General features: G+C 46.0%; 3 protein-coding genes across 3 annotated transcripts; 1 reads left to right on the forward strand and 2 right to left on the reverse strand.

Annotated features, from left to right (window-relative positions):
* Window positions 1-1,909: 1,909 nt before the first annotated feature.
* Window positions 1,910-10,518, forward strand: BT62DRAFT_928080 (uncharacterized protein). Its single transcript, XM_043185433.1, has 37 exons — window positions 1,910-2,063; window positions 2,114-2,362; window positions 2,412-2,836; window positions 2,889-3,067; window positions 3,119-3,250; window positions 3,309-3,417; window positions 3,470-3,502; window positions 3,562-3,574; window positions 3,622-3,724; window positions 3,779-3,911; window positions 3,968-3,984; window positions 4,034-4,061; window positions 4,114-4,126; window positions 4,180-4,222; window positions 4,277-4,342; window positions 4,396-4,726; window positions 4,777-4,936; window positions 4,991-5,020; window positions 5,075-5,258; window positions 5,310-5,372; window positions 5,421-5,464; window positions 5,519-5,640; window positions 5,688-5,973; window positions 6,034-6,103; window positions 6,160-6,196; window positions 6,255-6,401; window positions 6,453-6,536; window positions 6,588-7,153; window positions 7,207-7,558; window positions 7,613-8,274; window positions 8,324-8,698; window positions 8,752-9,014; window positions 9,064-9,139; window positions 9,197-9,216; window positions 9,264-9,363; window positions 9,416-10,120; window positions 10,173-10,518. Exons 2-37 carry the CDS (start codon window positions 2,161-2,163, stop codon window positions 10,435-10,437), a joined length of 6,438 nt encoding a protein of 2,145 aa, XP_043044301.1. The 5' UTR covers window positions 1,910-2,063; window positions 2,114-2,160; the 3' UTR covers window positions 10,438-10,518.
* On the reverse strand, window positions 10,312-12,887 carry BT62DRAFT_536199 (putative allantoate permease). Its single transcript, XM_043181300.1, has 14 exons — window positions 12,511-12,887; window positions 12,439-12,460; window positions 12,370-12,383; window positions 12,291-12,315; window positions 12,196-12,242; window positions 12,114-12,140; window positions 11,761-12,062; window positions 11,436-11,707; window positions 11,269-11,379; window positions 11,145-11,216; window positions 11,033-11,091; window positions 10,872-10,980; window positions 10,650-10,820; window positions 10,312-10,582 (listed from the first exon to the last, which is right to left on the reverse strand). Exons 1-14 carry the CDS (start codon window positions 12,673-12,675, stop codon window positions 10,482-10,484), a joined length of 1,497 nt encoding a protein of 498 aa, XP_043044302.1. The 5' UTR covers window positions 12,676-12,887; the 3' UTR covers window positions 10,312-10,481.
* Window positions 12,888-13,129: 242 nt separating this feature from the next.
* On the reverse strand, window positions 13,130-15,907 carry BT62DRAFT_885473 (general substrate transporter; the record flags this gene model as incomplete). The annotated part of the gene is made up of 19 exons (XM_043182833.1): window positions 13,130-13,321; window positions 13,382-13,420; window positions 13,471-13,532; window positions 13,588-13,603; window positions 13,656-13,759; window positions 13,811-13,872; window positions 13,968-14,021; window positions 14,073-14,162; window positions 14,217-14,342; window positions 14,397-14,427; window positions 14,478-14,608; window positions 14,668-14,984; window positions 15,033-15,166; window positions 15,223-15,267; window positions 15,319-15,407; window positions 15,455-15,475; window positions 15,523-15,570; window positions 15,719-15,780; window positions 15,833-15,907. 19 exons carry the CDS (start codon window positions 15,905-15,907, stop codon window positions 13,130-13,132), a joined length of 1,698 nt encoding a protein of 565 aa, XP_043044303.1.
* Window positions 15,908-16,087: the final 180 nt, after the last annotated feature.

Genomic DNA, 16,087 nt, shown 5'->3' on the forward strand with positions numbered 1-16,087 from the left:
CCTTAGGCAGTATGGTGGTGCTTCCAGCTTCGACGCCTCATTTCGGACCGAATCCTCCAGTGCTAAAGCTAAAGATCGGAAAGCACAAAGACCGCATATCCTTTCTTTTTGGCCTGGACTGCTCTCGGAGCCTCTCTCATGCCGGATATCCCCATAGCCTTTCTCTTTCTCGTACATTCAGAACATAACGAGCCCTCAGGTTATTTTGTGTCTACCACTGTGGCCGTGGGTCCCCCTATCAATGTCTTGACGCAGAGTTCGCCGTTATACAGTAAACGTACTTGGTTCCGGGTGTCGCATACAGCTCATTGAGGGCGACTTCTGATGCTAGAACAATGCTCGGTTCTTTCTTTGCTCTGCGAATATCTTTCTCCCGCGACGCAGTACCCCTTCTCTGCATGTCTCTGTCAAATGGCTTGTGAATTTTATTCATTACGGCTTCTATTTATGCCACATCCCTCTGTCATGCCATTCTAAACGCGGCCAAAGATGCAACAGCCAGCACGAGTACATTCTTCTCGGCTATAACACAATGCTAGAGGACAATGCATGACAGAATACTGGTTGTCCCAAGCTCTCAGGCCCATGCAAAACATGCGCACATGTCAACTTTCGACGACTGAGATCTAATTTTGTTCGTCATTTTTCTGCTGTCTCTATTTGTTATTATACAGACCGATGCTCTCAAGCGTCTGTGATATATCATAAGACCAGGATGCTATCGTTTTGTTCCGATATGCATATTTCTACTCACCAACCCTTCCAGAAGCGGAAGGATCAGGGGAGAAAACTACTGAGCACTTCCCTGCATAATCTGGAACATGGATAGAAAAGGCATTGCATCGCCATATGCCCTTCATACTTGGACCTTGACGAGTAGAGATATAGGGACTGGACCAGAATAGCGGCTTGATCCATCACCTATATCGAGCTACACCAATGTGTCCAATATCGACTTCATACAAAAAGCAGAAGAATCGAACGACAAGAATGAAAGCCCGTTGTTGGCGGACGCGATCCAACAGGTGGTGCTACGGCAGCTCATGGCCAGTATTACCTCTCCCCTCCCTCGATGCTCGTTCCTTTTGGCGGTGATGAGCAGCTTAGGACCTTCCAAGTCCTTTTGGCGTCGATTTCGTTGTTGACTTTACATTGCTTGTGCAGATAACCAAATCTTTTGTCACTGTTGCGGCATCTTCCATTTCATGTCCTCGCGTACCTTGTATGTATCGGTGACAGAATACTACTGCGGTCTATTCGCATGATACAGGATCTGAACCACCGGCAAGCAGCCTTACGGCTTAGCAGATGCATGCGTCAGCAACGACTTGACAATCTATTCAGTGCTTGTCAAAGAACCGATGTAACGCTCTGTCAGATTCACTGAAGGCATGTTTCAAGGTATGTTTGCGGATAGTTCACGCGCACTTAAGACGGAGACTCAGAATTGACCCAAAGTCCATGGTTCTCGCTGGAAATAGTGGGCGTTCTCAAGGTTCTATTGTGTTCCGGAACAGGTACACTCAAAAGATGTCCTGGCCACTGGTTCATTGGCCCGTGGGTCCTGGTATCGGTACTACTCGTGACTGGATGGATGCATCCTCGCGGCAAGAACGTGTAAATTAAGTATGCAAGTACTACTAGAGGGGTTATCATCGATTCGAGGGATGGCTCCCTCGCTGTTTCCAGAGGTTGCACCTGGTGGACCAAGTCGAGTTATTGCCTTTGTATCTTCGTAAAACAGGTCATTATCTCGTACTACAATGTCATTGGAAGAACTAGATACTCTTTCACGGCGTTTCTTAGGTTGGTCCCGATTAGGCAATTTATCGGATAAATTTGTCAAAGCTTCTTCGGCGACGCCGTGCAAGACTCGGTACTCTGTGAGTTCCTTCAACTCGTTCTTAGACTCCCACCAAAGAAGTAGCCGTTTTTTCTTTTTCAGAGACACCACGAATATTGTTAGACTCGTCGTGCTGAATACATTTTACATTGGAACTGGGTATCCTGTCTTTGTTTCGTTTGACGCGTCTCGAGGTTATTTAGGCGCTCAGGTAGCTTCTGTGAGTCATTTGCCTTTTGAGGTTCGCTCAATTCAGAATTTATTTTGTAGGAAACACGTTTTCATGCCTTTATAATCCAGCAAGCGCCTCAGCTATCATGCAATCATCACCCTCTGACATGCCCTGCAAGCGCGTGTATCGTAGCGATCTTTTCAGTCCCCACCAGCTCTCTTCGAGCGAACTGCTGGAATTCGCGTTGGAGGAACTGAAAAGTTATCTCACTGAGGCCAATTTCAAATATGTCCTCCAAGAGCTTATCGATAATGAATGCTCTCACATTCTTCTTTTGGTCTTGTCATGTAAGTTTTATCGTCAAGCTATCTGTGTGTCCAGTTGACGTTTCTACAGCCTTCAGTGATACCACATCCTTGATTCTGTGGATGCGGGAGTCATTCCCCTCCGAACCCATGAACTACGATGCTACTATTCATTACAAGATTATATCTTGTCTATCCACAGAGTTCATGTTCTCGAGCTCCCGTTCTGTGGAAGACAAGGAATTGTGCGCCAGATACCATGAAATATCTCAGATCACGCCCAGAGTTTTGAAATATCTCGTCTCTTTCCCCCAGCCCATCAGTACCGGATCAGAGCCTCTTAACAAGAGGGGCAAGGTCAGTCAGAAGAAACGCAAACAGGCCAAACGAGCAGAGAACGCTGCTGCTTTTGTCGAGAAGGATTTCGATATCTTGGATGTCGACATGCCTGAAACGTTGAGCGACGCCTCCATCCTCGCGGACAGCATTCTACAAACTCAGAAGGATGCTCTTGAGGTCTGTACTGCTATATCTTCGCTCTTCTCTTTGAAACTTAAAGCATGCCTAGTTCTATCTGGAGGAGCTCCGTCGCCCTGAGATATCTCGATCTTTCAAGGAACGCTCCATCGTTGCCCCACCTTCCGTGGAAGAAGCAAAGAACGTACCATTATCCGTGGCAACAATACAGGAGGATTCGGCAAGGGTCGAGCTGCCTTCTGCATATCCGATCGTTCAGCCAATGAAGTCGTATGTCTTCATATTCTTTCAAGTGACCATATTAGACGGACTTTATCCAAGGGCATTATATTTTGATAGTGCCGAGGGATTTGGTGAATGGACGATCATCATATCCACGAACGCCGATGATTTTTTGCGGAGCACCCACAGAAAGGATGTCTCTACATTCAAAATTATTGTGAAGAAGATCAAGTACGTGTCGGATCGCGATATATTATATATTATGCATGCTTATTTGAGTACACTGTAGGGAGCTCTCACGTGGACACTTTTCCAATGACAATCAAAAACGTCTCAGTGGAAGTGGGACTGAAGTTCCAGTATTTGAAGCTAAGATGACTCGCGATCTCAGGCTTATTGTATGAGGCATGTTTCTTATCATCCCGAACGTTGCTGATGCCACCTTTTCAGTATCAAATTGACGTAATCCCATGTGATGAGAGTGTACGTTTGGAGGACTATTTTGTAATCTTAGTTACTAAACTACCTTGATTCATTGACAGAGAGAGCAACAGGGTCAGTTAATGGCTGTATGTTTTGCTTGCTCCTCACAGTTCTTGAAGCTGTCAAAATTTTTGGCATCCATACCCATGCTCAAATCGACAATCGTCTCTGGAGCTCTATCAGCAGTCAACTCCGCAAGAAAGGAAGGGAATATCGAAAGAGGTAACGTTTTCTCTCAGTGGTATGAATGCCTGTGGCTTAAACGTGATGACGCAGATGTGCGGTTAGGAAGCGCGCAGATCAGGCCTCGAAGGATACTTTCATTCCAGCATTCTTCCCTCCGCTGCCTGAAGTTTTACCATCGGAGATCGAAGGCATACCGGATCTACGTCCTGATGAAACAGCCCAGGTTTGACTTAACATTTTCTCCTTTCCTTTGAACCAAACACTGACTATTCCATGCAGGTTCATTCAAGACTCGTGTAAGTCATATATAGAAGAGCTGAGTTCCAGTTGCTGACTACCCTACAGGGTTGAGAAATATGTCACATTCTCGCAGGTACGTTCTCGTCGTATCCATGAAATAACAAGTTGACCATCAAGACGTGCAGCCGTTTTTAAATAGTGTGTATTTGTGGAATATTATTCGAAAAGCTCGGCCTGATTCGTTTTGGTAGCCATTTTAGCAGATGTAGATGCCACTTTTCCTCATATGGTTTCGTGCGCCTTTGTCTTTGGCTCTCCTTGTTCATTGCTGATGGCATGCATTCGCAGTACCCAAGAGAAATGTATTATAGAACACCCGCAGTCCTGCTACGTTATAGGTCGCAGCGGCACAGGGTATGCGAGAGTGATTCGCCGGCCTCATTCTCTTACTTACATGATTGATCTAGAAAAACCACTACGATGTTATTCAAGATGTTGCTTATCGAGCGGACATTTCAACTCATGGAGTCGGATTTACCTCGACCTCGTCAAGTTTTTGTAACCAAGTCCAGAATGCTCGCGAAGAAAGTGCAGGAGTATTTTTCGAAGCTAGCCAGTTCCTTAGCAATGGCATCACAGACGTTTGCCGAGCTTATGCGCCTGCCAAAAGCAGCCCAATACCAAGATGATTTAGGATTAGTTGATGTTGATGATATCATAGATTGGCGAAGCGATCTGCCTGCCAAGTTCAGCGAACTCGAGGAGAAGCATTTCCCGCTGTTTATAACGTTTGATGGTGTAAGTGACTGTCCTTTCTCTAATCATACTTCTGTTTATCAGAATGACAGCTTTGCGACATGTTGGAAGCTGATATGAGCACCAAAATGCTGACCCCCATGAGTCCTATTGACAGGAAACGCGCCAAGTCTCATATGGGTGTCATTACTTTTGAATCCTTTTTTGAGTCTTACTGGTCGCATTTTCCTGAGCACTTGATCAAAGGATTAGGTAGCTGCTGTTCACTTTTGGTAACATGCTGGTATTGAAACAGCATTCATTCAGACCCTGCCTTGGTATACAGCGAGATTATAGGTAAGATATCCATCGTATTTACCATCAGCCGGCTTGGTCTAACCCTCTGTTTAGGTGTCATCAAAGGCTCAGAAGAGACATTGAGCGAAGCGAAGCGACATCTCAGTAAGACCGCTTACCTTGATCTCAGCAAACGACAACAATCTACATTTGCTGATCGGAGAGACGAGGTATATGAAATCTTTGAGTCCTACATGCACAAGAAGAAGTTACGGGGAGAATATGATACGGGGGATCGGTGAGGAAAATTTGGTTGAGGAGTCATGAGTGGAGGGTAACTCGGTCATAGAACCCATAGTATCTTAAAATATTTTGCAGAACAAGATATTCCGGGACAAGGGATCGACCACTTGTGAGTCATCTGCTCATCCTATCTAATCTGTTACCAATATCGTTGCAGATACGTCGACGAAGTACAAGACAACATGCTCATTGACACGATGGGTAACTATTTTTTATCTCCGTTTCCCGTGATCATCATACTCAGCTGTCATTCAGTCTTAAGGGCGCTATGTAGCAATGCGGACGGTCTCTTCTGGGCAGGTGATACTGCCCAGACCATCTCCATTGGAAGCTCTTTCCGTTTCAATGGTTTAAAGGCATTTCAGTGGAATATCGAGGTATGACTTAGAGTAATTCACATACTCGAGTCTAATTAGACAAGTAGGACCAGTACAGGAAGAAGCGCGGACCCGGAGCTGCATGTAAACAACCGCCTGAAATGTTTCAACTGGCCGTCAACTATAGGTCCCATGCAGGAATCGTTGATTGCGCACATTCCGTCATAGACCTTATCACAACTTTTTGGGAAGATTCCATTGATCGTCTTTCTCCCGAAATGGGTATTGTCGATGGCTTCAAGCCTGTCTTTTTCAACACTGAAGATCGTGCACAATTGGAACATTTCATCTTTGGAAATGTCAGTGATCACATCGAGTTTGGTGCACAGCAATGTTGGTCTTTCATTATAGGTGCTGAAGCCTGCTGTGTTAATTGTATATTTCCACGCGCAGGTATCATTGTTAGGAATGAAGCAGCAAGAGAGAGACTCCAGAAACAAGTCGGTGAAGTTGGTCTTGTACTGTTAGTCTTTTTTCTGGTTATCATGTTCTCCGAATCACTGACTGCAAGTGTTATAGAACTATATACGAAAGCAAAGGACTTGAATTCAATGACGTATGTCAGAATATTATGTTACAAGATGATTTCTCACCATAGCATTGCATCTCTTCAGGTCCTTCTTTATGACTTCTTTGCTGATTCCGTTGCCGGTCCTGCACAGTGGCGAGTTGTGCTTAATGCCATTGAAGAGAGCAACCAGGATCCTAGGAATCCGCCTCCGCTATTCGACAGGGTTCGTCATGCCAGCATTTGTAATGAGGTGAGTGTGTATCACTTCGTTACTTAGATTGGAGTAACGACGCTTGTTCAGTTAAAATCCCTGTACGTTGCGATCACCAGGGCCCGTGAAAACATCTGGATTGCAGATGGTTCTGAAACGGGAGAACCCATGAGAGTAAGTTGGCATCATGCTGTCCGAGCAATATTCTCATCAGAAACGATCAAGATATTTTGGACAAGCAAAGATTTGATCCAAAACTACACTCCAGGATCTGATGCACCTCGGCTTGCGTCTTCATCGACACCAGAAGAATGGGCTTCGAAGGGCCGTGAGCTTTTCTACCGGAAGCAATTCTCCCACGCCAAGCACTGCTATATCAGGGCAGACCTTCCTATTCTGGCATCCATTGCAGGTGCCTATGACTTGCGGGCGAAGGCTCGTAAAGTCATTGGTACGTCGAGACCAAAAGTGCTTGAACGGCGTTCTTGTTTCGCAGAAGCTGCTATATCATTCTCTGAATGTGCTACTGTCACGTCGAACCCAAAAGATTCCTTGACATACTTCAGGATCAGTGGTGAATGCTTCGAACAAGCTGGTCAGAAGTATCAAGCTGCCCAAACGTTTTTCCAGGCTCAGAAGTACACTCATGCTGCAGAGTTGTATAGAGATCTTGGTAAATTTGATGAGGCAGTGGCGATTGTGAAGGATCACGAAGACAAAATGTCATCAATGGTTGTCGAAAATGTCATCAAACTCGCCAGACTGACATACTTCTCTAACCGTCAAATGAAGTAAGTGATTTCTTAGGGTGTAAAATACTGGTCATTCTCAATTTCCTCAACAGAAAGGCCCACCAGCTATTTGACTCTCTCGAAGAAGAATTGGAGTATCTAGAAGAAAGAGATCTTGATATTGCTCTTGCAGACTTGCTTGAAACAATGGGACGACTAAGTGAAGCTGCTGAACTTCATTATTCTGAGGGTCGCAGAGAAGAAGCTATTGAACTCTTTCTTCGCGAAGCAGAAAACGAAAATGCTTTGCGTCGGGCTCAAGAATGTATCCTCGCAGAACTTTGGCATAGGATTTCTTTTGGCATGGACTCTCGTACTATATGTTCAGATCCTGCAGTGTCACGGCTGATGCGGTTTGCTTCGCGGTTTGATGCAGCTTTGATGGGAAAAACTGAAGCCGCTGAAGTATGTTTCGATTGCATGTCCTACTCATCGCGACTAACGGAGGTATTCTTTCAGCTGTTCATGTTTACTGCCATTATACAGGGTGACGTATCTCGACTGCGTGAGCTGGCATTGGAATTTCACAAGATGGGCCATGGTTCTGCGGCTTTGTTGTGCCTTGATGAATACTTTTCTCGGGCATTTCAAATTCAAAATATGGTCCTCATTGATGCCGTTGAAGAGCTCAGCCTGTTCCATATCTATGTGAACTTGCTTTCTACTGCCGCATATCGGATGGACCCATGTGAAGATGTGATGACTGCCACATTGTTCGGTTTCCAGCGGATATCGGAAAATGAGTTTCTCGTACCCCAAAATACGTGGCTGCACACGGCAACTCTTGAACTTCAGCTCAGGAGTGCGACCAGTGATCCTGACTTCACTCTATCAGTACCAGAACTGCGTGGCATATTTCAGCGCGTTCTGCGAGGTCGTCTCAAGCAGAGGACTGATGCTGAAAATAGTGAATGTGGCAGATGCAAGGCTTTCTTCCCTTGCCTAATGTTTGCTGTGTCTGGGTTTTGTAGACGCCCGGACTGCCCGGAAGCTCATGTATCACCTTCTGTGATAGATGCTGACTACTATAATATGCGCATCCGCTTGCACCTGCAGCAAATCTTGATTTTGCAGTCACTCAGGGAGAATGCTCATCAAGAGGTAGAAGGCAAAGGTACCAAGTATGTCATCATGTCATTCTCCGGTTCTGCCTGTTCATCTTTGGTACAGATTCTGGCTCAACCGTCTGTACGAGGCTCTTTATCCACCCCATCATGTCTTCGGTTCTATCTCCGATCTTTCTCTTTCTACAATTCCTGAGGCTGCCAAAGCAATGAACGTTGTCAAAGATTGGGTGCGAACGCTTATGTACGGGCGGGCGTTTTTGCCCTATACGTCTTTTCTCACGGACGTGATGCGGGCAACCACTTTGGCCTTCATGTTTGACCGAAGTCAAGCGGGTTATCTTAGAAATGCAGCATATTTCAGCATACACCCTCCACTTATATACATTCGTCGAGGTGGTTCTCCCATCCTGCCGGAGCTTCTGGGTGCGATGTCGGGGACGCATACATGGTCCCTTGCTGCCGGTTTTGCATTCGTCGAGCAAGTCCTCTTCTTGATCCATCTATATTTATGTTTTGATTTCTTTTTTCCAGGCATGTTATCAAGCGACAATTACCTATTAACGTAGGCGTTCTATGTGACCTCGTAGACTTTCTTTGCAGCTCTGTCATACTTTGTGGTCGTCGCCCTGGAATGACAGTGATCCACGACGTAACAGTCCCTCGCAGCTGGCTTCTACGTTTCATCAAGCATGACTCGCTGTACTTAAACCCAGAGATACAAACGAACACATTTCACTTGCTTTTGACACCTATGTGGGATCTTTTAGAGCAGTTGTACGGCGGTAATGGCTCTGGTAGGTGCTCAACTTGAATTTTCTTCCTCATTCACCTACAATACATCAGAATATCTTTTGTATGGAACTACCAGAAATCTCTCAAATGTGCCAGCAGTAATTCGTGATGTTTATATGACCAGAATGTAAGTCAAATGCTGTATCCATTGTCGCGCTTTGTACTCATGATAGTATTATATTAGATGCAAGGCCATTGGGCTATGTCAGTGTCTCCTTATAACTCATGAAACGTGTTGACTGTTCACTTAGTGGGCTACAATATCCGTAGCGATATTTTAAGGAATAACATCCGGAAGTTGCTGTTGTCCCTGCGCCGTGAAGGACGCTTGTTACCTTCTTTCTATAGTCGGTGCGTGCGACCACAATAGGGCAGGCGCGTGCAATCTCACCGGGCTTTGTAGATATATTGATGCAGCAAGCTATTCGTGGGACGAATTTGCAAAGGTTATACGCCGTTCGCTGCAGTATGATACCACGGATGAGATGATTCAGCTTTTTCATAAGAGCAAGGCTCCGGTGAAAGCTCATGCCTTGCTAGGAGTACGTCAGGTTGTCTATGACGATTTGACGGATATCCAAGTACTCCTTGATCCTACTTTGTTAGGATCCAGTCAAACCTCTGAACCACTTATAGAGGTTTCCACGCAGCAGGAAGATGGCCAGGTGGAAGAGACAGAGCATCTTCCACATGTTGAGACCGCTCCCGATGAAAGTGAAGACACTATCGATGCAACTGATGGTACTGTTGGTGTCATTCCGATACAAGACATGAAACGACCGGACCCTTCGGAGCAAGAAATAACCGCCGCAACCCAGATACAACGAGTGTATAGGCGTGTACTTTCGCGTCGACGAGGCGTTGCCAAGGGTGGGAGGGCAGGCCTTCACGCGCAATTATACGCCTCATGCACTAAAGAAGTATCTCGGCTTGGCGATACCCCTGGACTATATCTTCGATTGTTTTTGGGTCCACTGCCCCACATTTTGGTTTGTCTCGAGATCGTTCGTGTCGATTCGTTAAACCACAAAAAGAGGACAAAAGAGAGGCTCAAAGGGTGCAATCCTGATGAGATGGATGCACTTGATACTTTGTTAACACAAACCAAGTACGTATTCCTCTCCCTTTGACTTTTAGCGGCTATTTTTGAACTTTAACAGCACGGCGAGCAAGACAACAATCAAACTACAGAAGGATCTCGCCCCGAATTCTGTGTTCCATGAGCGTTGCGACGACAAGCAACTCGAAAAATTGGTAGAAGAGGCTAGCAAACTGGTTTCTTCTCTACCATTCGCCACTTCGTCGGAATTAACGGATGATCTGTGCCTTGCTGTCAAAGGGATCGTGACTAAATGTCCATCCACAGGTACAGGTAAAAAATCTATGAAGCCAACACTCAACATTGAAGATGATTACGATTACTAATTGTTGTCCTATTTATCTACAGTCTGTGATATATAAACTTTCTTTCAACCACAGACTGAAACAGTGAAACGGCGTCTAGACGTGCCGTAGAGGTAGTTCGTCCGCCGCGATTGAGTCCAACCTGCCGCCATCCTTTCCGAGTTCACTGGCCAACTCATCAGACAACCGGCGCGTCTCTGTGGTTGCTTCGACCTTCTGAGAAAAAGCCATACGTTTTGGCAGCATGTATTGTATGTCGATCCACCGCAACGTTAGTGTCATGATGATGACAAGAATCCAGAGGCTGAGAGACACCTGCCAGCCGTACTTGTAATGGGGCGCTTGAGAAGCTGGCCATACGAGAACTTGAGACCAAGCAGAGATGGCATAATAAACGGCAACAGCTGCACAGCTTTAGTTCAGCAATCATCAGCAGAAATAGGCTGATCGCTTACCTACACCGACCACAAGTGACCTTTGCTCAGGATCTTGGGGGATGAGGTCCGATACCCATGCAAATATCAAGGGGGCAGTACCGAGCGCGACAAACGATGTGAAGTACGACTGTAGAAAGCTACTAAGGCGAGATGTCGGAAGAGCAATATATATCACGTACGAAGTACTTCGCCCCATCAGGAACATTCCAAATCGTCATAATGATGCATGGAACAAGGCCTATGCAAAGTAACAATAAGAGGGCAATATTGAGTCTGTTTCTTGGTACGAACCGATAATGCCTTGAAGAATGATCAACCAGTGCCTGGTCTTGAGCCAGTCGGATAATAGTGCCCAAATCCAGACTAATCATCGAAGATGAGCGACATGACTTAGTGAGACCCATTGAATGCGTACCGAATGCTACTTGGATAGCTTGACCACCAATCGGTATAGCGTTGATCTCCGACACGCCCCAGCGACTGGTCCCATCAGGATTTTTAAGCGACTTCAGCCAGAGATTAAAGTCTGGAATACCGACCGCTAATAACGCCCCTTGTTATCAAAGAAACATGCAAACTTACAAACGTATCCATAACTAGCCAGTACTGTGGCAACATAGAGGATAGTGATGAAATATATCACCCAGTTGGCAGCTGAGCGTTTGATGCTAGCCCAAGTCACTTTCTTTGGTTCGGCACGGTGATGCCTCTCCAACCGTTCCATAGCCATTGCGGCATGGTCCTTGTTGAACCAAAACGCCCTCGGATTAGGTTTGTTGGGCAGATCGGGAAGAAGGAAAAAACCAAAAAAGGCAAAGACAACGGTCATGATACCGTTAATGATGAACAACCATCTGCCAGGAAGAAAATTAGCACTGTATTGAAGAAGGGCAATGAGAGTAGGCACCGCCACCCCGCCATCCCGTAATGTCCATCCAAAGTGCCTTGCACAGCAGTCTGAAGAGCGTTGGCCATCATGCTGCCTATCGCTTGACAAGAGTGGTAGAAACCCATGCGTTTTGCGAGCTCGGTGGGAGTGTACCAATGCATAAATAGTGTCATCGTACCGGGCCACGCGCTGCTTTCGCATAGTCCCAAGAATGTCCGAACGACGTAAATCTGTTTTGGACTGTGACAGGCAGCGATGCTCCCAGTCGAGATTCCCCAGGCGATTTCGAGACCAGGAAGCCAGAAGGAAGGTCGAACGTACTGCAACGTACACAACAATTGATATACAGAAGGGTAGAAGATGGCACTTACCGTCATGATAATTTGAGATGGAACGAGCTGCAGAAGAAAGTTCGTCAACATTCGGTCCTACACATGGAGTACTCATCCTAACCATTATACAGTAGCCGATGTTGAAGTAGGTCGTAAAGTAATTCAGCTCTGTGGAAGATTTAGGGTAAAATTCATAAAAGACGAATTTAGAAGCACCATTTCCGACTAGATTCAGGTCTTCCTACAGGAGAGAAGCTTACAAGGCTAATTCCGATAGCGGCAGTCATTCACGTACTTTCATCCCAGATACTAGCCAGCAAGAAACAGAATGAAGGAATGGAACGAAACGTGAATAGAAGCATACCATATGCAGTATTAATGTTTTGCTAACCAAGACTATGAAGCAGACGATTTCGAACACGATCCGACAGCGCACCTGATCCAGATACTTGATGACCTGGGATACACATCCGAAAAACAGCAAAAAGCAGTCTAGTCTGAGAACCAAGCTCTTCTCCAAAGGAGAACGGACATGGCCTGTACTAAGGGTATATTCCTCTCTTGTGTCCTGAGCTTCGGGATTGGAGAGGGCGCAAGGCATAGTAGTGCGCGGAACTAAGAGACAAAGAGCCGCTCCGAAGAGAGTACTATCCAGCAGGTGTTGCCTTTTCTACCCGTTGGAAGGCTATCGACTAGGTCGCTGGGAGATAAGTAGAAGAGCAACATGGCCATGATTGTTGATAGCAAGACGAGATCCCCAAGGTGCTCGCAGGGTCGAGCTCGAATAATCAACATCAGATGCGAGAACACGGATCGGCGTTTCGACGGCAGAGATAACCAAGATAAGAGAGCAAACAAAGATAAAGATTAATATTCACTTCTCCCTGCGAAGCGACGTCAGACCCTGCCATTGTCTTGCTCATGTAGTTGGTAGAAAGATACAAGATAAGGTCACAAACACGGATTAGATGAACGGTGGGTCTCGTAGTCTCTCACGTTAAGTAGTCATAATTATACAACGTGAAATGAAGTATCATCGTCGTCGTAAGTGTCATCTACTCCTCAACCTTCTCTTCATGGGATACCTTGCCACCTTCTTCATCATGCTTCTCATCGACAGGTTCAATACTCAAGCTAAGGCGCCGATGGATGTCTTCAAGACGGCGAAGATCCTCCACGGCCAGATTGGTGGTATTACCAAACAATTCTTCCATTTCTTCCAAACTTACTCCCTTCGTTTCTGGGACCTAAGTTGACGCTATTAATGGTACGAGTTCTTACAGGAAGAAAATATAAGTGTAACGTACCAGGAACAGAATGAAGCAGCCGCCTAGGAACGAGAAAATCTGCAGTATGATTCAGTATCGTCGTTTCATCAAGAAGCCTTCAGACGCACTCCGAAGAAAACGAAAGTCCCATATCCTATGTGAGTCAACATCGATGGTGTTACCTGACCGACTGAAATTTTATAAGCATCAGCAAGCGATAATAATAATTTATCGCTTTCTAATACCTATGAAGTTGTTCATCTAGAAAACAAATATGCATCAGAAAATTACGGTAATAGGATGTCAGCCGTACCCAATTCGAGGAGGCAGCGATGGACAGCCCTTTGCCTCGGACACTCAGAGGGAATATTTCAGCGACGATAATCCAGGCACAAGGACCCCAGCTGTAACCGAAGGCTAGCATCCTAGTTAGGTGCAATCAAGGAACGACGGTCACAGCAGACATACCCATGGCAAAAATCCAAACGAAAGCACAAGCTACCCATCCAGCCGCTGAAATAGCAATGAAGCTTTGTAGTTAAAGATGTTGCTTGAATATACCCACCTATATGGCTAGACAGCAAACATGTCAGTCTGAGTTAGTCATGTACTACAATCCCCGCACCTCGGCCAGATGTCGTGGAATATGCTAGTCAAGATAGCAACGACGATATGGCATCTAGAGCACAGTTTAGCATCCAGAATACTCTTGACGCATTGTTAAACTCACGCAGCCATTAAAAAGGCCCCTGAGACAAGTACTGGCTTCCGTCCCAACTGGTCAATGAACAAGACAGCTGGTATCGTGGCCAAAAACATACTGCGTTAGAACTGAAGTCAGCAACAATGAAATGATCACATCTGCAATTCTTACGCGATACCAACGACACCTGTTGCGAGAAGAGACGTGGTGTTCCCGGTTAGACCTAGGGATTCGAAGATGCTAGGCGCGTAATACAAAATAGCGTTGACCCCGGTCCATTGTTGAAAGAACATGGTTCTAGAGCAGTTTCAGCCGGTGAAAGAGTTGATGATAGCTAACAGCGTCACTTACAATGAGCCAACAGCGACACGCCAAAGTAAATCTCGTAAGGGATTAGCATTAGATTTTACGCAAAAAAAAAGATGGACCCACTTCGATCGAGAATCAAGCTTAAATAACCGTGTAACCCTAGCCGGAATTGTGAGATGAACGACGGATCCTGATATTGAGGGAACTTTGCTTCGGATATCTCTTTTTCGAACAGGTATTGCGCTTTTATCTCGCTATCATGGAACCAATTTCTTTCAGTGCGAGTCGGCAACAGCACTTGCAGTGCACTTACAGGAACTCGATGCGCACGAGTTCATCGTCCTTGGGAAGTCCTCGAAGATTGCTGAGCACGGTAAGGGCATCATCGTCTCGTCCTTGGTTGACCAGCCACCTAGGTGAGAATGGCATGAAGAGGATCCCACATCCAAGTATGATTGCTGGTACTAGTTGAAGTGCCAATGGAAGTCTCCAGGCCGCCTCACTTTGTCCTGCACCGGTGCCGCCGATATAATTTGTGCCATAATCGATCCAGAAGGAGACCATGATTCCGAACGTAATAGCCAGTTGTTGGAGCGCTACCAGGCTGCCCCGTACCTCTGGAGGCGCCAGCTACGTTGACCGTCAAGCTTTGGTAAAACAATCTGAGGCAATGCTGACCTCTGCATTATAGAGCGGGACTGCCATGCTGGTGGAACCAATGCCAAGACCAGTTACAAATCTGCCACCGTAAATAGAGGAGGGTTTTTGGGCCGCCGTCTGAACAATAACCCCTACACAAAATACAAGGACAGCTAGAAATAAGAATTGTAAACATTGATGATTCTCTGGAGCGGAAGTAAATATTCACCCAGAAAGATAGTGTACTTGCGGGATAACTTGTCGGCGAAATAACCTAAAAAAATCATAAATTCTGGGTTTTACCCGAGGAACAGTTTTCACTTACCTGTCATTAGAACACCGAACCAAGCTCCCAGCTCCAGTATAGCGACCAACCATCCTTTTTTATTTGAGTCAGAGACGGCAGTACCCATCCTGAAATAACATCAGATCGCCTATTGACGAAGAGTCGGTTGACGCACCGTTGATCGAAGGAGTACATGCTTGAAGGTAGTTAATATTATGTGTATCAATCAGAAGCAACGCTTACTCAACAACGCTGGAAAAGACACCCTGAGAAAGAATATCAGCTGAGGCCCTCATCGTACGAAATGACTCAGCACTTGGTTATATCCTATGATTGAAGTCCACCGTTAGCTAAACATCATTGACTCTCGCTGTTTACGAACCATAGAGCCTATTGGGAGAGGTTAATGATGAGGATGAGGAGGAGAAGAGTTTCTTACAATCCTCCCAGAGAAGCAAAGACGGCAATGGAAAATACTTTGCGATTGTGGACAAGCCCGGCCTACACATTCACGATTTAGTCCAGTGACCGCGAACGAGACAAAGACACGCACCCATCCGGAAGCACCGGCAAGGGCCTTGCGACGACGGGCGGACAATGGCGAATTTCCAGTAGAACCTCCAACCATGACTGAGAAGATCAAGAACAGAAGGGAAGGGAAGCAGGTTTGCCTCTTTTTGACGTTTCCCAGCGGTGGCGACGGACCGGAAAACGATCAGCTGAAGACTGTATGTGAAAATGTTGCCATCTGGGCCTCGAAAGGGTATGCGACCGCGAGGTTCGTTGATCGCGTGAGAAGCAACACTCA

Source organism: Guyanagaster necrorhizus (assembly GCF_019112545.1).
Source record: "Guyanagaster necrorhizus MCA 3950 unplaced genomic scaffold BT62scaffold_4, whole genome shotgun sequence".
Lineage (NCBI taxonomy): Eukaryota > Fungi > Basidiomycota > Agaricomycetes > Agaricales > Physalacriaceae > Guyanagaster > Guyanagaster necrorhizus.

Bases quoted from the DNA above. Each gene is read 5' to 3' on its own strand.
- BT62DRAFT_928080 (XM_043185433.1), top strand. From the start codon at position 2,161: ATGCAATCATCACCCTCTGACATGCCCTGCAAGCGCGTGTATCGTAGC. The intron at 6,104-6,159 runs GTTAGTCTTTTT...CAAGTGTTATAG, and splicing joins GGTGAAGTTGGTCTTGTACT to AACTATATACGAAAGCAAAG. The intron at 6,197-6,254 runs GTATGTCAGAAT...GCATCTCTTCAG, and splicing joins AAGGACTTGAATTCAATGAC to GTCCTTCTTTATGACTTCTT.
- BT62DRAFT_536199 (XM_043181300.1), bottom strand. From the start codon at position 12,675: ATGCCTTGCGCCCTCTCCAATCCCGAAGCTCAGGACACAAGAGAGGAA. The intron at 12,243-12,290 runs GTGCTTCTAAAT...AATCTTCCACAG, and splicing joins CCTGAATCTAGTCGGAAATG to AGCTGAATTACTTTACGACC. The intron at 11,380-11,435 runs GTAAGTTTGCAT...TCGGTATTCCAG, and splicing joins GGCTAGTTATGGATACGTTT to ACTTTAATCTCTGGCTGAAG.